The sequence below is a fragment of the Schistocerca cancellata genome, chromosome 10, assembly GCF_023864275.1.
Source record: "Schistocerca cancellata isolate TAMUIC-IGC-003103 chromosome 10, iqSchCanc2.1, whole genome shotgun sequence".
NCBI lineage: Eukaryota > Metazoa > Arthropoda > Insecta > Orthoptera > Acrididae > Schistocerca > Schistocerca cancellata.
The window spans coordinates 158,782,445-158,807,905 of NC_064635.1; the positions used below are offsets into that span (position 1 = coordinate 158,782,445).

General features: G+C 41.8%; 1 protein-coding gene across 1 annotated transcript in view; it reads right to left on the reverse strand.

Moving 5' to 3' along the window:
* Positions 1-25,461, reverse strand: part of LOC126106564 (pyrethroid hydrolase Ces2a-like) — a 319,251-nt gene that overhangs the window by 251,140 nt on the left and 42,650 nt on the right. Inside the window, exons 3-4 of the mRNA XM_049912908.1 lie at positions 19,138-19,297; positions 12,395-12,450 (exon numbers count right to left, since the gene is read on the reverse strand). Coding sequence (XP_049768865.1) covers positions 12,395-12,450; positions 19,138-19,297 — 216 coding nt within the window. The remainder of the gene's footprint in view (positions 1-12,394; positions 12,451-19,137; positions 19,298-25,461) is intronic.

A 25,461-nucleotide genomic window follows, 5' to 3' on the forward strand; every position in this document is an offset into this window, starting at 1 on the left:
GTCCTTAGGTTAGTTAGGTTTAAGTAGTTCTAAGTTCTAGGGGACTGATGACCTCTTAAGTTGAGTCCCATAGTGCTCAGAGCCATTTGAACCATCTAAAGTGAAGATGTTTCCTACTGTTCCAGTTAAAGTATAGAGTGTAGAAAAAATAACTGCTTGAATTTCCGTCTGCAGACTGTAATTAGTCATGTGAGCGATATGTAGGGAGTTGTAGTGCATTTCTAAGATGGTCACCCCTAAAGAAATGCGTACTATTTTTGTAAAAATACAGTTTTCATTCTGAATGAGTGAAAGTTTTACAGTGTGTAGATATATCCTTCCCGCTTGTTTTCAAACGTAGTTCAACCTGTTCCCGTGAGTGGCACCCTCACAGCATGTCTTCAAGATGGCTGCTACACTTGACGTTCGTCAGAAGCAACGTGCTGTCATAGAATTCCTGTGCTGTGAAAACGAGACAGTGGAAAACATCCACAAGAGGTTGAAAAACGTGTATGGAGATGCTGCTGTCGATTGCAGTGCAGTTAGTTGGTAGGCAAGCAGGTTACGTGATGAAAGCCGGCACGGCAATATTGAGGATTGTCCTCGCAGCGGCAGGCCTCGTACTGCACACACTCCAGACAATGTGCAGAGAGTTAACGAATTGGTGACTTCTTAAGACGCATCACAGTGAACGAATTGTCACACTACGTTGGGATAGGGGAAGGAAGTGTTTGCAGGTTACTGAAAGCGTTGGCGTTAAAAAACAGTATGTGACCGGTGGGTTCCCAGAATGTTGACAGTGGCTCACAAAGAAACAAGAAAAACGGTATGCAGTGAACTTTTGGAACAGTACGAGAATGGGGGAGATTAATTTCTTGGAAGAATTGTGACAGGTGATAAAACATGGCTCCATCATTTTTCACCAGAGACGAAGAGGCAATCAATGGAGTGGCATCATGCAAATTCACCCAAGGAAAAAATAAAAAAATTCAAAACCACACCTTCCGCTGGAAAAGTTATGGCTACGGTGTTTTTAGATTCCGAAAGATTCTTGTTTGTGAGCATCATGCCAAGTGGAACCGCCATAAATTCTTATGCATATGTGATGACACAGAAGAAACCTCGACTGAGTCATGTTCGACCACATCGGCAAAAGCAGGATGTTTTGCTGTTACACGACAATGCACGGCTATATGTCAGTCAAAAAACCATGGAAGCGATCACAAAACTCGGATGGACAACACTGAAACACCCCCGCCTTACAGACCTGACTTGGTTCCATGTGACTATCATCTCTTTGCGAAACTGAAAGACCCTCTTCGTGGAATAAGGTTTGAAGATGATCACTCCCTTGTGCACGCTGCCAAACAGTGGCTCCAACCGGTTGGTCCAGAATTTTACTGTGCGGGTATGCAGGAGCTGATCCAAGATGGCGTAAGGTTTTGAGAGTGATGGAAATTATGTGAAGAAATGAAAATATTATTCCTAAAGAATGTATCTACACGCTGTAAAACTCTCAAACATGTGGAATAAAAGATGGATTTAAAAAATAATAGTGTGTATTTCTTTTGGAGTGACCTTCGTAGATTGATCAATTAAAGCTGGTTCTAGAAAAGTGGGCTATCACAGGATAGTTTGCATCAATTATCAAGCATCTGTCAGTTCACTTTTTTCAGCATCTCCGTGTCACTATCCTATTTGTTAAGCAAACCTGTGCTGCTCTTATTTGTATGCGTTGAACATCCTGAGTTTGTCCTAATTCACATGGGTCCAACGTAGTTCAGAACTATTCTAGGATGGGTTTTGTAAGAAATCTACTTTGTAGATACCTTGATTTTCCCTGGTATTCTACCTACGAACTGAATTCTGCCTCATGCTTTGCAGTATCTACAACTCAGCCTATGTGATCATTCCATTTCATATCCGTACAATCATTACATCCTCATATTTGTATGATTTCACTGATTACAAGTGCACAGAACTCCAAAACTTAACGTAATTCTGCAGTCCAAGTTTAACGCAGTAGCAATAATAATTTGAAGTAGTGCAGACAAGGCCCATATGTTGCTGGAATACTGGGACAACAGAAGTGTTCACTGGCTGAACATATCAGAGTAAACACAAGAAATTAGACCGCCTAAAACAAGACTAGCAATGGGCAAAGTGAATATACAACTGCCCAGCATAGAGCCGTATATCGAGACAGCACTACTTCAACCCAGAGTATCACTGTCAATTATATATGTAGCTGAGTGGTCAACGCGACAGAATGTCAATCCTAAGGACCCGGGTTCGATTCCCAACTGGGTCGGAGATTTTCTCCGCTCAGGCACTGGGTGTTGTGTTGATCATTATTTCAACCCCATCGACGTGCAAGTCGCCGAAGTGGCGTCAAATCGAAAGAATTGCACCTGGCGAATGGTCTACTTGACAGGAGGCCCTAGCCACACGACACTTACATTTACTTATACATCGTATAATATTGACTGATATACATCCTGCTACAAAATTAAAGAGAATCATAGCACACAACCAAATTCTATGTCAAACACTACCAGGAGATTTCTCTCTCTCTCAGTGTGTATGCGTGCAGGGACCGACACCAAAGGTGGGATTCACTTGCATACACCTAATCTAGTCTTCTCCGTTCCACAATAATGATTGGCTCAGGAAGACTAGAAGCAGATCCTAATTATCTATTCAGGAGAGGATAGATCTTCAGCTGATTATTGTATGCATTGCTAAATAAAAGTATACTAATAAATTTGATTCTGATGTATTAATCACATGAACAAATAACTGGTAGACTGAAGATAGGTGCACCAACTACAGTTGTTTAACTAATACAGTTTATTGTGCTTCAGTTCACACAGTAATTCACAATTCTGTGATAAGCTACTACGTGATTAAGTAAACTGAAATTAACTCAAACCGTGTATATAATGGTTTCTGAACTCAATATATAAAATAAATAAGCAAAAGAGCTGATATACACATGAATTGCTCACAGCGAAAATCAATTGAAGTTCACACTAAGAGAACTAAATATGCGTCTAAGTGACACACAATGCAAATGGATTGAAGTTCAGACTCAAGGCAACAAATTAACAGCGAAAATCAACTTCACACACAAAAATGTTAATTCTGATGAAGTACTGGCAGAAATAAAACAAAGTACTGACTACTGCAGAAAAACTCCATCCCCAATAAACTCACACAAAATATTTGAAAGTGTCGTGACCGACGAAAAAAGTTTATATCACCAAACTCATTCATGGTTGGATCACTATTCAGACGAGCACAGATCTTTTCGATCTCATTCCAACTGTGAGTACAAGATGACCATCGCCTTTTCAAGGCCTTGGACCTCCCTCCATTGAAACACCTTGCATCTATGTCACTTATCGACTTTCTACTTTCACCAGCCTGATGGACTACTTTTTATACATAAATGATATCCAAAATGCGATTGCGGCACTAATGCACGTCAAAGAAAATTGATACCTTACACTTTAGTCTATGTGCAGTAGTTCACCCAAAACTTAAAATCAACAAATGCATTAAAAAAACCATCTACATATCAACGAACTATATGGAAAAACTGTCTGATAAAATAAACGCCCTACTAAAAATCACAAACGTGAAATTAGCCTTCATAAGTCAATAATTTTAGCACAAAGCTACGTTCGGGAAAAGCTACAATCCAAAAACAATAATCCCTGGTACTTAAAAACTTAACTGCAATAACTGCACAAAATTTTGGGATCAATTCTAGTGTCCTATTCCACTCGGCGGCTTTGAGCAACGACGTCTTACCTAAGGCAGAGACGCTACATAGAGGCAACCTTCGAAAGCAACAGTATTCGTAAACAAACGAAGGTAGCATACGACAAAATTACAGTCACAGTTCACGTGGTTAGTTCCTTAGCCACAGATTATGTAGAAAAGAAGTGAAGGTACCGAAAATAAATAAGGGAAGTACACATGTCTGCAATAAATTATTATAGTGATTTATGCGAATAAGGAAAAGACAGAGAACTTTTAAATCCACTGTATGGCGCATGATGAAGTCATAATATTGTGAAATAGCGTTAATTTTCAGTAATTATTATTAAATCTAACGGGACTAGTACAAAAGCTACGAAAATTCACAAAAAAAAGGTCTAACAGATATTGGAATCGGTAACTAGAATTAAGCTATGTAGGTCAATTCTACTTACCGATTCCAACTTTTCCATGGTTCAGCAAGTTTTACCAGCAGGTGTCTACACTGAAATGTAATAGGATTTCTGTATTTGTAATTACTTCCTGAAGTTCTGCAGAAAATGGTTAATATTGGAATCGGTAGCTTGAACTGACCTACGTATATTAATTCTAGTTACCGATTCCAATCGTTTCACCGTTCGTTATTTAGACCGTTTGAACGAAAAATGTGTGCTCTAAAGTTGCATGGGGGCTTAATTATAAAGATTAATGAATAAATGCAATAATCTTAGTAGCTGTGTGACCGGTTACGAAGTCTCGTAACCGGTTGACCCTGACTAGAATTAGCACGCAATCTGACTGCATAAAATAAAAATAAAGAATGACAAGGAATTTCCATTAACACAATTGATTAATTAAGTCCCGCGCAACTATAAAAGCTAAAAAACAACAAAGCACAAGTGTAACTGTTCTGTGTGTGGTAATGTAACTCAACGTACATGTATATTTCAAATACCATTTACAATGAACTAATTGAAAAACCAGAAATACTATAATTCCACATAGAAACCAGAATTACAAGTCTAATAAATGAACACATGCCAGATGCTTTGTTGACTGTACCTGTGAGCAAGAGGCATTGTCATTAAAGAAAACTGTAATACCCTTTTACCTCATTATATATTGAAAATTTTCCATTACACCAGCATCATAAATCAAAAGCCCATCCTTTCTCAAATACACTGTGACAGTTGCAACTTCTTCCATATATACATTACACCAACCGAACAGCATCTACTCTCTCGCCCAACAGAACAACAACTGCCCTCGACATCCTCTGAACTAGTACTGCCCCAGTGGAGGCGGCGGAATAATAATCTGGCGCTGTGACTCAGTGTAGCCACCTTTCAAAGTGTTACAGGATTTCTACATTTGGCATTGCTCTCTTCTTTACTGCGAAAAAGAGAAAAATTTGGAACCTGTATCTAGGATATTTGTTACTTTAGCGTGGTAGTTCTGAGATCAATAAGAAATATAGAAATCCTGCAAAAACATAGACCACAGACTGCAAAAATGTCCAAAATTATGAACTATCGAATAGCTGACTTCACTTAAAACTTCCGGGCTGATAGGCCGTGGTCGAAGTATAAAACTGTCTCCTGACGTTTCGTCTCCGACTGCGGGAGACATCCTCGGAGGTAAAGCGGCGAACTGCGAAGAAGTATTCACTGGCTGACTACATGACAGCCTAAAACAAGACTAGCAATGGGCAAAGTGAATATACAACTGCCCAGTACAGAGCCGTATATCGAGACAGTACTACTTCAACCCAGAGTATCAGTTCGCCGCTTTACCTCCGAGGATGTCTCCCGCAGTCGGAGACGAAACGTCAGGAGAGTGTTTTATACTTCGACCACGGCCTATCAGCCCGGAAGTTTTAAGTGAAGACAATACCGGCCGTGAAAGCTTACATTGTATATCGAATAGCTGAAATTGGTAACTAGAACTGACCTCTTATATACGTCAATTATAGTTATGGATTAGAAAAATTCGATAGTTCATTACTTAGATCGTTTTTCCAGCAAGCGTGTGATAACAGGATTTCTGAACTTTTAATTGCTCTCTGGACTACTACAAGAAAGTTACTAATATTGGAATCAGTTACAGGAATTGAACTATGCAGAAGGTTCAATCTAGATACCGATTCAAATTTTTGTTATTTCAGCGCAGTATTTTTAGAGAGCAATTACAAATGCTATTACACTTCACTTTATACAGTTCTTTCAAATATATGTAATTTACATATGAATCATGGAATGGTTGGAATCGGTGATTGAAATTTATCTATATAGGTTAATTCTAGTTATCGATTCCAATATTCGTTATTTTTTGTGGTTTTTCGTTAGTAGTAAATAACTGCGGGAAATGTGATTGTAACTTTATCACATGCCGCATTCGTTTGTTTACGAGTATGCTCCGTTGCTTTCATAATTCGCCTATACGTAGCATCTTTGCCAAAACCTGATGAGTGGAATCGGACACTAGAAATTATCTGCGTGTTCGTTGTTGTCAGTTTCGTGTTTTTCATTTTTGATGTGTTTAAAGAAGGTAGATTGGTTGTTTCCACGCAGTTATTTGCTCAGTCATAATTATGTCGAAACGAATTGAAGATAATGAAAATAATTAAGAACAAGAATTATTCTCGTAATTTATGAGAGTAGCACAGAGAACCTTTAAACTGCATTACAGTGAAGCGCATGGTGAAGTCATACTATTATAAAATAGCGTTAATTTTACTATTAATTATTTAATTTAACGGGAGAAGTGCGGGGAGAAACTAAACTATAACAGAAAAACGGAATAATGAAATGAATGACAACAAATACGAAATAGTAGTATGAAATGTGAAGAAACTGACACACTGAATTCTAAAAGAAAAGCCAGATCACATCTAACGAAAAGCCACAAAAATGTATGAATAGTGGAATAATTAGATCCAACCTGTATAGGCAAATTCCAGTAACCGATTCCTACCGTTCCATGATTCATAAATAAATTATTTTTGCAGGTGTTTTTTTACACTGAAACGTAATAGCATTTCTACACTTGTAATTTCTCTCTAAAACTACTGCGGTGAAATAACGAAAACTGGAATGGGTAACTAGAATTGACGTTCTGTATAGGTCAGTTCTAGTTACGGATTCCAATATTAGTAACTTTCTCGCCGTAGTTCAGAGAGCAATTACAAGTGCAGAAATCCTATTAGCCTACATTTTAGTGCACACACCTGCTGAAAAAACGATCTAATTAAGAGCAATCGAAGGGCTGTAATCGGTAACTAGAGCTGACCTACATAGGAGGTCAATTCTAGCTACCGATTCCAACTACTCGATGGTTCATAATTTTGGAAATTCTTGCAGTTAATCAGTGAATTAGATTTTCGTCGGATTTCTAGATTATTCGTCTCAGAACTACAACGGGAAAGTAACCAATATTGTAGGTACAGATCTCAAACTTTTCTCTTTCATATAGCAGTGAAGAGAGTAATACCAAATGGAGAAATCATGCAGCACTTCAGTGCACACACTTGTTGTTAAAACCGCCTACATAACGAGCCGCGGAATGGTTGGAATCGGTAATTAGAATTAACCTATATAGGTCAGTTCTAGTTACCAACTCTAATATTGGTCATTTTTCCACACAAGTTCAGAGAGCAATTGCAAATGCAGAAATCTTATTACACTTCAGTGAACACACCTGCTGAAAAAACGAATTAAATAATTACCGTGGAATGGCTGGAATCGATAAAGAGTATTTAATTATCTAGCTTAATTCTAGTTATCGATTCAAATGTTTGTTAGACCATCCTTTTGGTGAATTTTCGTTACTTGTGTACTAGTCCCGTTATGTTCAATAATTATTATTAAAAATTAACGTTATTTCGCAGTATCATGCTCTAAACACTAATGGATTTAGAGTTTCTCTGTGCTTTTCTTTCTCGCAATTTATTTAAGACATGTATACTTCCCTTTTTCTGTTTCTGTTTGTTTTCGTTACCTTGAGTTCTTTCCGATATAATTTGTGTCTAAGAAACTGACCACGTGAACTGTGACTGCAATTTTATCGTATGTTAAATTCCTTTGTTTACGAATATGAACAGTTGCTTTCAAAGATTGCCTCTATGTTGCGTCTCTGCTTTAGGTATGACATCATTACTCAACGCGACGAGTGGACCCGAATTACAAACACGACCTAAAAGTAAGTATCTGAGAGTGAACAACTAGCCGTCAAAGCTTAATTTCTATAACTGTCAAGGGACTGTCAGAATAATAAATAACTTTTATAATATACGTGCAAGATCTGATCATCGAACATCTTTGAAACATTACTGAAAAAATATTACGTTCAAGAACTACAGATAGCAGTAACAGTTTGCTCAAAGATGACATATATCCATCTACAACATCTGAATGGGAGTACAACATAAAAAACTAAAAGACACATTATAAATTATATTTTATGTAAAATATAAATAAATGCAATTGTTTGCAGATGTACTGATGGAGGTGATGAAACCGAAGAAAAGCTTATTTAGGAAAATAAATATTGAGCAGCATATTATCCACTCATTCTCTCCATGAAGTGTAGCAGTTGCGTATTAGGTAGGCCTATGTATATAATTATAGCTTTGCGTAAAATTATGAAACCTGTCTCCACTCAAGCCAGTCAGAATAATTCCACTACTGATCTTCTTGCATAAGCTCGGTAATGATGGTGCAACGGCTTATCTAAAATTATCTACGAAATTATATCTTACTTTCATACACCATGTGGAAAGGTCTGTGAGCGATGATAAATACATATGTCGATCGGCTAAAGTCATCCAATAAAACAGTGAGTTATATAGAACAGAAAAACAGAAAAACAGCTGTAAGTAGGCTGCTTAGGTTTTTATGTTGGTAACGCCACGTAGTGCTCTATATTAAAATCACTGACTGTGCTGTGTACAGTCTGTGGCTGATTTGAATTGTTGGAATATTGCTATTGTAGTGTTGGGCAGTTAGATGTGAACAGCGCGTAGCGTTACGCAGTTGGAGGTGAGCCGCCAGCATTGGTGGATGTGGGGAGAGAAAGGGCAGAATTTTGAGAGCGGACGATCTGGACATGTGTCCATCAGAAAGAGTAAATTTGTAATATTGGATATCATGAACTGATATATATATATATGATGACTTTGGAACATTGTTAAGGTAAATACATTGTTTGTTCTCTATCAAAATCTTTCATTTGCTGACTATGCCTGTCAGTAGTTAGTGCCTTCAGTAGTTAGAATCTTTTATTCAGCTGGCAGTAGTGGCGCTCGCTGTATTGCAGTAGTTCGAGTAACGAAGATTTTTGTGAGGTAAGTGATTCATGAAAGGTATAGGTTATTGTTAGTCAGGGCCATTCTTTTGCAGGGATTTTTGAAAGTCAGATTAAGTTGCGCAAAAAACATTGTGTGTCAGTTTAGTGTTGATCAGAATAGGTAAAGAGCGAAATGTCTGAGTACGTTCAGTTCTGCTCAGCTGTTTGAAAATCAAATAATGTAAGAGGTTTATCAGCACATTCATTCATAAATTTTTCTAAGGGGACGTTTTCAGAAAATTAGAACAGGACCGTGTAATGCAGGCTGCTTACTGATATCCAGAAACCATCGATCTACACGATTTACGGCTACACACTAGAAAGTACATGGATTTCATTAAATGAAAACTGACACGACGTACCTTTGATAACTGGTGGTCTATATTTGGAAACTATTAACGTATAAAAGCAGTAACACTGACAATATTGTCTGAGTTAGTAAGCCCGACTTTCCGAATGCTACAAGATTTCGCCAATAGCTGCTCAACAATGTGTCTACGAGATTTAATTTCTCTACTAATACATCTATATTCCTCCAGATCCAATCGTCATCCTTCCGAAATTCATCTTTGTCCTTATTTCTCTCCCTACGCGCACATAGCAAATATCAGATCCCTTGATTTTCATACTCTCGCAGTCGTAAATCCCACACTCCGCGTACAACTGCCGCGTGCTGTGTTAGCTGTATTTTTCGTCTTGGTGATCGATATGCAACACAGATAAATCTACACTGGTGTCCAAAATTAAAGCAACAAACCGCTATTTTCTCGTCCTAATCGGCGATATAATAATCTTGTCCTGTGTCTAATTCGCTATGTACTGCACTCTGTAGTCAGATTCAGCGCAGACTGACCCCTATCCTTTTTTTATTGACTGTGCTGACTGTCAAGTTTCACCAGCCGTCAACTAATTTCCATATATACTCTTGATAGCAGCAAGCGAACTTCCAACCAACTTCCCCGTTTCCAAGATGCTCACCACAGGTGCAGGGTCATAAACATCTGCTCTTTGTCAAGTCGATCGTATCATCACCATGACGATTCGCCATTTGTCGCCATTCTGTTTACATACTTTCCTTTCCATGTCATATGTCGACAACACCAACTGGCGCAAATGAATCTTGCAGTTGGCAGTACTTGTAATGTTTTGGCTCATCAATGGATTGTGTTGGTGCAGAAGTTCATAGCGTTTTTTCATAACTTTCATAAACGCAACAGATACTCATAGCAGTGACTTTAGCCGTCAATAACATATTCTCCTTTACTCTTCAGTCTACCAACGCTGGGGTAACTTTTCAATTCCGCGACTATAGAAATCGTGTGGTTAGGAGGCGCAGAAATCATAGTGCCATGTTCGGAGGACATTTGCATCCGGAAAGAAAGTTCCTTCAAGGTTGTTCGACAGGGAGCGAAAATGTGAAAATCTGATGGCATACCAGATGAATATGGCGAGTGCGGAATGACTTCCCGACCCACCTCCTGCATGGTGTTTTTTATCTATCTAGCAGAATGCTGGCGGGCGTTGTCGTGCAGTAGTAGCGGTGCAGTCTTCCTGGTCGTCATTCTTGTATTGTGTCAGTAAGAAGTCACAGTTCTTGACAACAAAAGTCGGCAGTGCTGGTTATACCTCGGGGAAGCAATTCACCGCCGCTGTTCCACCGGATGTGTAACATTATCTTTTGTGGATGAGCGCATGTACAGAAAGTTGCTGCTTTGTTTGTGTCAAACCGTTCCTTCCTTTTTCTTATGTTATCATAAAAACAGCATTTCTCGTCAGCAACGATACAGGATAGAAATGGTCGGTATCGTTCAGGAGCCAATCGATGACGAGCAAGCAGAGATACACATACTGCCACCGTCTGATTTTTGTGATTTTGGATTAGAGCTTGCGATACCTATACATCCAATTTTTGAACCTTCCCCACTGCATGCAAATGTCGCCCAATGGCGGAATGACTATAGTTCATCACATTCCAATTCTCGAGTACACTGACGTGGAGCATAGTGGATTAATGTGCTTAAAAGATCTTCATCAAACCATGAAAGTCTTTCTGCACGTCGTAAGTCATGTCAAGATGATCCTCCTTAAAACGAGAAAACCATTTTTTTTTGCCATGCCCTGTACTTTGGCATTATCCCCGTACATGGAGCAATCTTTCTCGCAGCTTCTGCAGCTCTCACCTCTACTGAACTCAGGCAGAACAGTATGTCAGAAAAGTTCCGATTTCTCCACTTGGCACTCCATTTTCTATTGCCGCAGTTCCATTCACTATCAAATGGCTCAGATGGCTCTAAGCACTATGGGACTTTACATCAGTCTTTACATCAGTCCCCTAGACATAGAACTACTTAAACGTGACTAACCCAAGGACATCACACACACCCAGGATTCGAACCTGTGACTGTAGCAGCAGCGCGGTTCCGGCCTGAAGCTCCTAGAACCGCTCGGCCACAGCGGCAGGCTCATTCACTATCTCCAAATGACAAAATGATAGTATAGCAACAGTGAACTACAAATGAAAAATCAGAATCGATAAATAAACCTGTAGCAGCCGAAATACCGACATGCAAAACAAAAACTCTGTCAACTTATGCACCAATGTAATATATGAACTTCTGTTGCTGGCACACACAAAAAAGCTTTAATGACTATATCATCTGTCCTTTGTGGGTGCCTGGGATGGTTTCTGTGGTGGAAAGGCATCCTTCCTGCCTTATTCCGAACCATAAACTTCATTCTTCTGAGGGAGCAAATTGCACGTTGTACCAGTAGCAAATTTTCTACCATCGGATTTCTTACCACTATTATCTTCACACATTATTGTCCCTGTCATTCAGTTAAAGTACGTGGTCAGATGCATTGAAAATTAGGATATGTAAGCGTCTGATGTACATCCTATTCCTGAGAACTGTCCCAAAACTTCTTACATAGAACTACGACACGTTATACTGTAGCACTGATGCACATCATACTTGCTGCTTTGAAAATTAATGCCTGCAGTAAAATAAGAAGTGAAACAAAGGACTACAACAACAAATTCTTCATGCATTGTTTGGGTCACGTACATCACATTTCTACATACAATTTTTCATCATGTATCTTCTTAATCAAAGTGGAACTTGAACATCTTTTTTGGAAGATAATTATTGGTGATGCAAATGACTAGTACTTACATACCCTTGGCCAGTGGAGAGAGTACGAGGGCGTGGCAGGACCAGCCCCCTGCACTGCAGCCAAAGATGGTGACGTTGTCGGGGTCGCCGCCGAAGCTGGCGATGTTGTCCTTGACCCAGCGCAGCGCCATCACCTGGTCCTTGAAGCCCATGTTCCCCGGCACCACACGGTCCCCCGCGCACAGGAAGCCTGCAGCACCACATGCAGGAATCACCACAGCCGCTACCAACATCGTCTGCATTGTTTAATGAACTCTCGGAACAGCTGCCGTATGTCAGTAACTTTCCGCCACAATATTTCGATACAGATGGACTAACTCAATCTCATTGGCGAAAGGTTTGGGGCTGACATAACAGCGTTGTTTTGAACACACTCTCTTCTCAACGTGCTATTTATTTAATGTGTTTTATCAACATCCTGAGGATCCCTCCCATGGGGAGTCCCTTGTCTTCCTGGGGGCCCAAATCTTTATGGAAGATTTTTAGGGGTGAGCAGCTTTAAGACTATGATATTTTGGTGACATACTGATGTTAGTTCTACTCTTTGGCCTCATGGGTTAGAGAATCCCTGAGAGCTTCTGGAACGTCTAAACTACATACATGAAAACGTAAAATTTGGTGTGGTTAAGGGGAGGTTCACTATATTTGACCTGAAAAAAGCATGTTCTTTGAAAATATTTTTATCGGGATGTGTTATAGATATCAATGTCAAATTTGGTAAAAATGTTTATTGATATCTCCTCTACAAAATGGAATTTTTTCGACCTGAAATGTCGAAGAGCAAAGGTAGAAATGCCGCCGGAACGAAACAAAATTTCGATGTAGACCTACGCGCGCGGTATGTCAGAGGTCAGCCGTCTGGTCTGAAATCAAAATTGAGTTGATGTTAACGAAGTATATAATATTCCTTTGGCATTGTACCTCGCATAAATTATTTGGACCATAGGAAACAAAATGGCGGCCATTTGAAAAAAATTCGGTTTTTTCATCGATTTTTCGACTTCATCGGCCAAGTAAAAATATTTATAGTTGATGGATCGGAATAAAAGTGGTACAACTCCTAGACAGTTTAGTTAGCTTCATCGGAAACAAAGACTCATGCCAATCGGTTCAGTATATTTGAAGTTACCATACCGGGCGATAAAAAAAAGTCATTTCGAGAAAAACGCGTTTGATGTTTTGATTACATATAAATGCAATATTGTGCAACTTACGTTCAATCTGCTATTCCGGGTCCATAAACTAGTCATTCCCCTTTCTCATAGAGGGGGTTCTGCTCCATCTGGGCCATCCTGCGCTGCTCCAGAGCCGTTCGTACGGCCGGTGACAAGCGGTTTTCAGCCGCTTGAATCCGATAGTCGTTCGAATGCTTGGCCAACTGCGTCGAATAGAGTCCCAGGGTGACGTCCATCGTTGTGATGGTCTTCATAATTGCTGAATACCCTTCGTCGAGGCTGCTCACTGCCAAGAAAGTCGCAATCTCCACAGTCTTTGCACCAGAATGGAAATGCTTGGGGGCTATCGAATACACACGTTCAAACTTTCATTTGAATTTTGTTGAATTTTGTGTGTTGTGTCCCCCCCCCCCCCCAAGCACCGATACTCTAACTCGTCCTCCAAAAGGAAGAAACTGGTGGGTGAAAAAGGCCGATTTCAGGCAGGTACATTTTTTGTTCAACTGCGAATAACAAACATGTCCGTTCCGTATTCGGAAAAACCGTTTCAGGTGTAGATTCTAAACACGTTTATGGATCCAAAAATGCGATTTTTAAAAAATCGATTTTTTGAACCAACAGACAATAAACCTCCCCTTAAGAGAGATGAAACTTGTTTGGCGCTTTTAAACGTCTTAGGGATGTGTAGAAGGGATGTAATACTTGGTTATTCGGTATTTCGAAAGCTCACTCATACACACATTTATTTACAGGGTAGTAATGCCACCATCTGGCACAAATAGTGGGCGTTCTGAAGATCATGATTTACCGATAGCATCTCAGGTACTCATAACCTGCAAGCAGGGCCGAAACACCACCACACTGTTTTCCTGGAAAAAGTATGTCAGTTTCAGCAGATAAGGGGAATGGTATAGAAGTATAAACGGCGGAATGAGGTAAACGAGGAGGCCTTCAAAACCGTAGCCTTCCTTCTATATATTGGAAATGTCTCCACGAAAATAGAATGGGTGCTTTGAAAACATCAATTTAAATTGATGAAAAATCAATGCGCTCCTGAAAGCGCACCTCGTTTACTTTGTGTTAGATCTGCCGCTCACGGCATCTTATGAACATCTACCCTACGGAGCACTAAGTCGTCTTTGACCGATCCCAGAAGCACAGCAATTTTTGATGGAGGATGAAAAAACACCAGCGTTACGCTCGCATCCGCTGAGCTAGAATATCCGCTATCGCAGGACACTGTTTACCGCCAGTGCGATGAAATACAGTGAAGGAACAATTGTGGCCTATACTTCAAATTTCTGGAGCTACATTATCAATGAATAAGTGGAAGTATGTCTGAGCCCCTTATCAATCGGGCTAACGGGATGGTAGTGCAGTGTGTAGGATCGTATCACAGAAAAATTTCGAGCTCTGAGTAAGCGGGGTTGTCCTGCGATCGATCTGATATCGATGAGGCGATTTTCCACTTCGGAGGACGCTCCAGGCACCACTCAGACTTGCAGCAGAACTGCACACACAACCTATACACAGGTTCACCTGAGTGCACAACGCATGCACCAGTAGCGTCTTAAACAGAGCACTGGGTAGTGTCACCAATATACAATCGAAGATGGCCGGAAGCCTCTGCCTCCAAATATTGTGGCAGCAGTTTACTGTCGTCCAGCAGTTCGGCTGAAGTGTTATGGAAGAATTTTATGAATGTGTGGTGTCTGTCCTTTTGGACATGTCCGAAAGAACAGAATCCACGCAAAACCCGCAGCTGTGAAACGTACACGTAAATCGAAGGTGACCTCTGCTGTCAGCTGCAGCGAGATATTACGCGGAATCAGCGGCGACGGGTGAAAATGTGTACCGGACTGAGATTCGAAGTTGGGATCTCCTGTTTACGAGTCAATAAGCAGTGAGTCGTGTCCAGATAGTCGTTATAAAGGAAACCATACCCACAGCGGAACGTTTACGGAAAATCGAATTGAGACCATGTCCATACTGCGACAAATGTCAGCTCGTACCAATTGTAGCGCACATGTTATTGTGCGAAAATAGGATCACAATTTGGAACGATTAGGAAGAAATTAGCACTTATCAAGAGAACAGCAGAAAATCATATACCGATAACTGAAGCTTTAATACCCGACTGGAAATGTTACCCGTCCGCAAAGAATAACAGTTATTCGTAGCTTCTGGGACAGTTTGTGTTTTACGTGTAAACAAATAAAACTTCGAACTTAGAAGAGTACATGTTCCGTATAGCAGAAGAAAATTTTAAGCTGAAGAAGAATAACAAATATAAGGAATGGTTTCAAATTTTTTTTATCTATTGCTTTATGTGGGCTACAAAGAGTTGGACAGTTTTACTGATTGGAAGCAGAATACTATTCTTTCACTTTTTTTACACCTGGAATATTCTTTTATTTGGTTCTAAAATGAGAACTGTTCTAATTTGGCAAAACCTGTCTAGCTCCGAAATTTCTTTCATGTGTTGAAAAATATATGGCTTCCTCAAAGGCCTCATACGCATCCAGTGCATAATAACTTAAATTGTGAATATGTTTTTGAATGAATGTTTGTTATGTGTTTTTCCGTCACCCTTTTGCCTGTTATGAGTTATGCGGTAAGAGGTCCATGGCTCAGGAATTTATTACTAGCGCACTCGAGCAGATGTAGCTTTGATGGATTGCTCACGCGCTGTCTACGATATGTAAGCTACAATAGAATGACAGACTAGAAAATAGTGTCGGCAGCAGTAGGAGTAGTAGCTCGCAGTCGGGCGGTTGGGTCAGGTCGCTCATAGAGAGCAGTTATCGAGTGTATAGCTCACAGAGAGCACTGGTGTACTGTATGGAGTTGCCGGGGCCAGTCGTTGAGAGCGATGGCGGTGCCTGAGCGATGTAGTATAAGGTAAAACCAAAAATTACTAATTTAATTTAAATAATTTTACTAATTTCTCCTATCTATGGTCATCGCGAGTATCGTAAAGAAAAATCAGTTGTTTCCTTTTATACATGACAAATCTAGCGGCCAGCATTGCACTGGGCTGTGCCAGAAAAATTTCTTATAGGAGCAGATATATACGCGTTATCCGACGACTTAATTGAGGTAAGAATTTTCAGTTTCTTGAGAATGACTTTTCAGGGCCATGACGCAGCATTGCTGACGTCCAGATTTTCCAATTTAGGTTCACAGTGACTTAATTATTGAAAGGTCATATATGAGTAACATTTTCATTGGGAGGTAAGTCAGATTATTGTTGCGAGGCTACGGAAACAATTTTACTGTTGGGAGGTTACAATGTTCTACAAGGAACACACGCCATTGGAAGCGGCAGTCTGTAATTTATTTTACCTTAATTACTACTTCAGTTTTATTCTAGATTTTAAGGAATATATGGAAACAAACATAGAATACATCGGAATAATGGAGCAACTCAGTGACAGATATGGGGGAGCACTCTATTTCATATCTTAGTATGATCTGTACTCATTGCGTGTAGACTTTATGTCATTTTAAAATATGTTTTGTACTCAGTGCGTGTGCACCCTATTTCATTTCTTAATATGTTCTGTGCTAATATTATTTAACAATAATGTTATATATATATATATATATATTTAACAATAATTATATATACACTCCTGGAAATTGAAATAAGAACACCGTGAATTCATTGTCCCAGGAAGGGGAAACTTTATTGACACATTCCTGGGGTCAGATACATCACATGATCACACTGACAGAACCACAGGCACATAGACACAGGCAACAGAGCATGCACAATGTCGGCACTAGTACAGTGTATATCCACCTTTCGCAGCAATGCAGGCTGCTATTCTCCCATGGAGACGATCGTAGAGATGCTGGATGTAGTCCTGTGGAACGGCTTGCCATGCCATTTCCACCTGGTGCCTCAGTTGGACCAGCGTTCGTGCTGGACGTGCAGACCGCGTGAGACGACGCTTCATCCAGTCCCAAACATGCTCAATAGGGGACATATCCGGAGATCTTGCTGGCCAGGGTAGTTGACTTACACCTTCTAGAGCACGCTGGGTGGCACGGGATACATGCGGACGTGCATTGTCCTGTTGGAACAGCAAGTTCCCTTGCCGGTCTAGGAATGGTAGAACGATGGGTTCGATGACGGTTTGGATGTACCGTGCACTATTCAGTGTCCCCTCGACGATCACCAGTGGTGTACGGCCAGTGTAGGAGATCGCTCCCCACACCATGATGCCGGGTGTTGGCCCTGTGTGCCTCGGTCGTATGCAGTCCTGATTGTGGCGCTCACCTGCACGGCGCCAAACACGCATACGACCATCATTGGCACCAAGGCAGAAGCGACTCTCATCGCTGAAGACGACACGTCTCCATTCGTCCCTCCATTGACGCCTGTCGCGACACCACTGGAGGCTGGCTGCACGATGTTGGGGCGTGAGCGGAAGACGGCCTAACGGTGTGCGGGACCGTAGCCCAGCTTCATGGAGACGGTTCCGAATGGTCCTCGCCGATACCCCAGGAGCAACAGTGTCCCTAATTTGCTGGGAAGTGGCGGTGCGGTCCCCTACGGCACTGCGTAGGATCCTACGGTCTTGGCGTGCATCCGTGCGTCACTGCGGTCCGGTCCCAGGTCGACGGGCACGTGCACCTTCCGCCGACCACTGGCGACAACATCGATGTACTGTGGAGACCTCACGCCCCACGTGTTGAGCAATTCGGCGGTACGTCCACCCGGCCTCCCGCATGCCCACTATACGCCCTCGCTCAAAGTCCGTCAACTGCACATACGGTTCACGTCCACGCTGTCGCGGCATGCTACCAGTGTTAAAGACTGCGATGGAGCTCCGTATGCCATGGCAAACTGGCTGACACTGACGGCGGCGGTGCACAAATGCTGCGCAGCTAGCGCCATTCGACGGCCAACACCGCGGTTCCTGGTGTGTCCGCTGTGCCGTGCGTGTGATCATTGCTTGTACAGCCCTCTCGCAGTGTCCGGAGCAAGTATGGTGGGTCTGACACACCGGTGTTTTTATAAAACATTATTGTTAAATAATATTAGCACAGAACATATTAAGAAATGAAATAATGTTATATATATATATTTAACAATATATATATATATATATATATATATATATATATATATATATATATATATACATATATATATAACATTATTGTTAAATAATATTAGCACAGAACATATTAAGAAATGAAATAGGGTGCACACGCATATATATTATATCTTCGACCCCTGCCCTCTTTGCCTCCATCTGCCTGGTGCTGACAGTATATGGAAAAAAAAAGGCCGAGTCCAGTAGAGCGTTTGCTATGTAAGCACGAAGTCCAGGGTTCGAGTCCCGATTTGGGAACACATTTTTCAACTGCACAAAGAAAGAAAAAAATGTATTAGTCGGATAGACCGTAAAAAAAAGAATTTTCCTCGCAGTTGCGACAACGCTGTTTCCTGCCTAGTAAGCAGAAGATCCCGGATTCTAACCCTGGTCCCGTACACACTTTCACCTGTCGCCGCTGATTCCCAGTAATATGCTGGTACAGTTGAAAACAGCGATCCCCTTCAATTTACATGTCATGGAACAAATTGTAAGCAACAAAAGTTTTAAAATTCAGACCTAGTCTATATTTCTAGTTTCTCAAAATGTCCCCAGGTGCCATTAACGTGTATGACGTTTGTTTTGTGTACTCACCCAGCACTCCGAGGCGATAGTTGAAGGACACATACACGACGTCCTTCTCTATGAGGAAGTCTGGACGGAAGAAGTCCTCGTTGCCCGACAGAGCGGCCAGCCCTCCTCCGTGGACCATGAACATCACCGGCAGCAGACCACCGGAGCCCTCTGACGGCAGCTGGTGGGCAAACCGTCAAGCAGGTCATTGCAGGAAGGAAAGAAACAACCGATATACACTCCTGGAAATGGAAAAAAGAACACATTGACACCGGTGTGTCAGACCCACCATACTTGCTCCGGACACTGCGAGAGGGCTGTACAAGCAAAGATCACACGCGCGGCACAGCGGACACACCAGGAACCGCGGTGTTGGCCGTCGAATGGCCTAGCTGCGCAGCTTTTGTGCACCGCCGCCGTCAGTGTCAGCCAGTTTGCCGTGGCATACGGAGCTCCATCGCAGTCTTTAACACTGGTAGCATGCCGCGACAGCGTGGACGTGAACCGTATGTGCAGTTGACGGACTTTGAGCGAGGGCGTATAGTGGGCATGCGGGAGGCCGGGTGGACGTACCGCCGAATTGCTCAACACGTGGGGCGTGAGGTCTCCACAGTACATCGATGTTGTCGCCAGTGGTCGGCGGAAGGTGCACGTGCCCGTCGACCTGGGACCGGACCGAAGCGACGCACGGATGCACGCCAAGACCGTAGGATCCTACGCAGTGCCGTAGGGGACCGCACCGCCACTTCCCAGCAAATTAGGGGCACTGCTGCTCCTGGGGTATCGGCGAGGACCATTCGCAACCGTCTCCATGAAGCTGGGCTACGGTCCCGCACACCGTTAGGCCGTCTTCCGCTCACGCCCCAACATCGTGCAGCCCGCCTCCAGTGGTGTCGCGACAGGCGTGAATGGAGGGACGAATGGAGACGTGTCGTCTTCAGCGATGAGAGTCGCTTCTGCCTTGGTGCCAATAATGGTCGTATGCGTGTTTGGCGCCGTGCAGGTGAGCGCCACAATCAGGACTGCATAAGACCGAGGCACACAGGGCCAACACCTGGCATCATGGTGTGGGGAGCGATCTCCTACACTGGCCGTACACCACTGGTGATCGTCGAGGGGACACTGAATAGTGCACGGTACATCCAAACCGTCATCGAACCCATCGTTCTACCATTCCTAGACCGGCAATGGAACTTGCTGTTCCAACAGGACAATGCACGTCCGCATGTATCCCGTGCCACCCAACGTGCTCTAGAAGGTGTAAGTCAACTACCCTGGCCAGCAAGATCTCCGGATCTGTCCCCCATTGAGCATGTTTGGGACTGGATGAAGCGTCGTCTCACGCGGTCTGCACGTCCAGCACGAACGCTGGTCCAACTGAGGCGCCAGGTGGAAATGGCATGGCAAGCCGTTCCACAGGACTACATCCAGCATCTCTACGATCGTCTCCATGGGAGAATAGCAGCCTGCATTGCTGCGAAAGGTGGATATACACTGTACTAGTGCCGACATTGTGCATGCTCTGTTGCCTGTGTCTATGTGCCTGTGGTTCTGTCAGTGTGATCATGTGACGTATCTGACCCCAGGAATGTGTCAATAAAGTTTCCCCTTCCTGGGACAATGAATTCACGGTGTTCTTATTTCAATTTCCAGGAGTGTAGATTGTCCTATTTGTATATAAAAACAATATCTTTTTTAAAAAAACCGGCATACTCGCTTAAAGAAAGATTTGCCAGAGTATGGAATGAAAATCAATAGTAACTAAGATGCCGAGACAGGACAGGATTCGTGATTGGTGTAAAGAATGGCAGCTAACTCTAAATATAGATAAATGTAAATTAATGCAGATGAATAGGAAAAAGAATCCCGTAATGTGTGAATACTCCATTATTGGTATAGCGTTTGACTCAGTCACGTCGATTAAATATTTGGGCGTAACATTGCAGAGCGATATGAAGTGGGACAAGCATGTAATGGCAGTTGTGGGGAAGGCGGATAGTCGTCTTCGGTTGAGTGGTAGAATTTTGGGAAGATGTGGTCCATCTGTAAAGGAGACCGCTTATAAAACACTAATACGACCTATTCTTGAGTACTGCTCGAGCGTTTGGATCCCTATTAGGACGGATTGGGGGAGGACATAGAAGCAATTCAGAGGCGGGCTGCTATATTTGTTACTGGTAGCTTTGATCTTCACGCGAGTGTTACGGTAATGCTTCAGGAACTCGGGTGGGAGTCTCTGGAGGAAAGGGGGCGTTCTTTTCGTGAATCGCTACTGAGGAAATTTAGAGAACCAGCATTTGAGGCTGACTGCAGTACAATTTTACTGCCACCAACTTACATTTCGCGGAAAGACCACAAAGATAAGATAAGAGATATTAGGGCTCGTACAGAGGCACATAGGCAGTCATTTTTCCCTCGTTCTGTTTGGTAGTGGAACAGGGAGAGAAGATGCTAGTTGTGGCACGAGGTACCCTCCGTCACGCTGTGGAGTATATATGTAGATGTAGATGTAGATGTAGATGTAGATGTAGATGTAGATGTAGAGTCCGCAGCTCGTGGTCGTGGGGTAGCGTTCTCGCTTCCCACGCCCGGGTTACCGGGTTCGATTCCCGGCGGGGTCAGGTATTTTCTCTGCCTCGTGATGACTGGGTGTTGTGTGATGTCCTTAGGTTAGTTAGGTTTAAGTAGTTCTAAGTTCTAGGGGACTGATGACCATAGATGTTAAGTCCCATAGTGCTCAGAGCCATTTGAACCATTTGTAGATGTAGAGTATCAGCTAAGTAAGATATGAAAGTGAAAACAACAGAAGTTGAGCAGGCTGCACAGAACAGATATTTTGGGAGCATATTTACTGATAACTGTGGAGAGAGAAATAGAAATACTATCAAGAACTGCAATGGCAAAACAAAATTTCCAGGAAAATAAATGCTTATTATTCAGCAGATTGGCGATAGAATTAAAAAACAAAAATTTGTGAAATTCATCTTCTGCGGTTTTTTCTCTATGGCTGTCAAGAAGATAGGTAGAGATAAAATTAAAGTATACGATATATGGGTTTGGAGGAGACTGAAGAAAATATAATGGGTGGATAAAGTGAAGAATGTTGAAGTACTGGAAAGGGCAATCGGAAAAAATAAGTCTCCTAAACATGATTAAGGAAGGGAAGCAGACTGGGTAGGGCATAGCGTCTGAAAAAAAGGGATGCTAACAGGATGAGACGGTGCCGGAAACGGTGTGTAGACTTTGTCAATAGCTAGAATGCCTTACGATGACGGAAGTGTCCTAATACGAGCGTCGGCAGCAGTAGGAGTAGTAGCTCGTAGTCGGGGGGTTGGGTCAGGTCGCTCTTAGAGAGCAGTTGTCGAGTGTATAGCTCACAGAGAGCACTGGTGTACTGTATGGAGTTGCCGGGGCCAGTCGTGGAGAGCGATGGCGGTGCCTGAGCGATGTAGTACGAGGTAAAATCAAAAATTACTATTTATAGCCGCACGCATATGTAATTTCTAACAACTCATTTTGTACTATTGTTATATCAAGTCCCATGTAAATGTTTTTAAAAGAATCTTTTAATAATAATGTTTCTTACAAAAATAACTTTTGATAATCATTCATCTGAATTTAAAGATTTGTGCCGAATGCTGGCAAAGGAAAAGTATGCTGAGAATGAAGCTCGATCGAGTCAAGCGTGCACCAAGTAGTAGCCCTGGAAACACAATACAGGCAACTTCAGACAAAATTACTGAAGTCAAAACTGTAATATCGTCGTATTTTAACGAGTCATGAATTCTGCTATCAAATACCGCACAGCGTACGAGCCACACTCGACTATGCTAGTACCAACGTAAAATCACTTGACTTTTCGTTAAATGTCGCGCAAAATACGAGGGACCCGACTCTGACAAAATTCAGAAAATAATGAGACTCATCATGCTCTACACCAGTTACTGCACTCTTCAAACTTTGCATTTTAAACACAGCTCAGTTCAAGTCACTACCCTCTGCATTTTAAACACAGCTCAGTCCAAGAACTGCTTGCTATGCTTTTTAAATAAAATCATGAAAAATTTGACACTGACAAAATAATCTATGCAATTTTACAGCAGGTGTGTATCGATCACGAAACTTGTAAACGTGACCTAACTAACGTGCAGTAATACGTATGTCGTACTACCAACTCAAGCACGTTATCTCCTCAGATCCTCAATAGTTACTGACTCAAAACCCCTTCAGTAGTGTAGTTGAACAATTAATTCGGACAAATGCAGGGCGCTACATTATTTCTGAACAATTAAAATAGACTCTTTTGCCAGCCAAGGATGATACCTGGCGCCCTCAATTTCTGCTGTCTGCAAACGATGCATGGGTGATTTTTGCAGTCTATGTACGTATATTTGCTTGGCTGGATACAGTACGCATTTTTCTAAAATATATGCATCAACACAGACTTTTTTACAATGAAATGATAATTATCACATACTTTTCCTTGATGTATCTTACTTCTTGGTTGCTGTTGCAATGGACTGAAGTGATGAAATTATATCATGACGACGGAGGGTATTGTAATCAAAAGTGTGGAGAATAATATGGTGTACTGGATTCCTGAATAAAACCAACCTGCTTGCAGAATAATATGTGTTACATCACTTACTGAACGAATGACTAATGTCATCTACTACTGATCAAAGTAGGATCATACAGAATATAGTCGACAAATATGTGATTGGCTCGATGGATATTTCACCAGTAGATCCCTTTCTGCTATACCGGATTGCGAATGTTTTACAGACCCAAAAGTAACATCAGTTGTGTCCAAAGGAAGTGTAAGACCTCTAATGTTCTGATTATACATAAATGGTTTACCACATATTATCAGCAGAACTGCTCAGGGAGGTGACTCAGTGGTTAGTATGGTGGACTCGCATTCAGCGAGAAAGCAATCACTTATCCAGATTTAGCTTTTCCCTGAATCACTGAAGTCTAATGCTGGGAAGGTTCATTTGAGTGGACACAGTCAGTTTCCTTTCTCATCCTAATCTGAGGCCGTACGGGTTAGCCACGGTGTCTGGGGAGCCTTGCCACGGTTCGCGCGGCTGCCCTCGTTGGAGGTTCAAGTCCTCCCTCGGGCATGGGAGTGTGCGTTGTCCTTATCGTAAGTTTAAGTTAGGTTAAGTAGTGTGTAAGCCTAGGATCCGATGACCTCAGCAGTTTGGTCCCATAGGATCTAATCTGAGTTTGTCTCTAACTACCTCGTTGTTGGTGGGAAGCTAAATTATAATCTCCATTTTCCTTCAGCAGAACGATGAAGTTAGAGCACAGAAAAAAATATTAAATCTCATTCACATTGCCACATGCTGACTCAAATTATGGTGGAGACAGGGGTGGAAGCAGAAAGCAAGTCAACATGTCACAGGTGGTTCAGGTTGATGACACATTATGATACCATCTGTCGAATGAGTATACCTATTCAGCTGAAAGGAAACTGCAACAGATAATCAAAAGAAGTGAGACCAGCATACTTGTTAGCTTGTAATGTATGTTGCAAGAAATTCTATCTCTTTCACAAGAGCACATAGCAAGGAAGTGTCACAGCAGTTAACAGCCTGTCCAGTCAATATAGCAGAATAAGGAGAACACATGCGGTCATTACAGACTGAGCTTTGCATCATAGCCTCACATCAACTCCCTTTAAATACTCCAGTTCTCATCAGCAGTTGATCCTTGGAATTGATGACACTCATAGTAATAGAACTCCATTGCATGATTACAATACTGTAATTAATCTGTGTCCTAGACGCTCCAGCACACTCTCTGGACTACGTGAAGACGTATTATTTATTTTATTTTCCAGTTCCGTGGGACCAAATTGAAAAGCAAATCTCCAAGGTCATGGATTGTGTCAGTATATGGAATTACAACATAAAAGTAATAACAGATAACATAAAATGTTTATGAACACAAAAAGTCAAGCCATAAGTTTAAGTAAACGCAACCAACAGTACAACGTAAGAATCAGCTTAATTTTTCAAGGAACTCCTCAACAGAATAGAAGGAGTGAACCATGAGGAAACTCTTCAGTTTCCATTTGAAAGCGCGTGGATTACTCCTAAGATTTTTGTATTCTTGTGGTAACTTATTGAAAATGAATGCAGCAATATACTGCACACCTTTCTGCACAATAGTCAAGGAAGTGCAATCCAAATGCAGATTGGACATATGGCGAGTATCAACTGAGTGAAAGCTGCTAATTCCTGGGAATCAGCTGATTCATGTAAACAAAGTCGAATTGCGTTGCAAAAGACATTAATTCAGGGGAGAAACTGTTTAGCTTCCACCCCAACATATGCT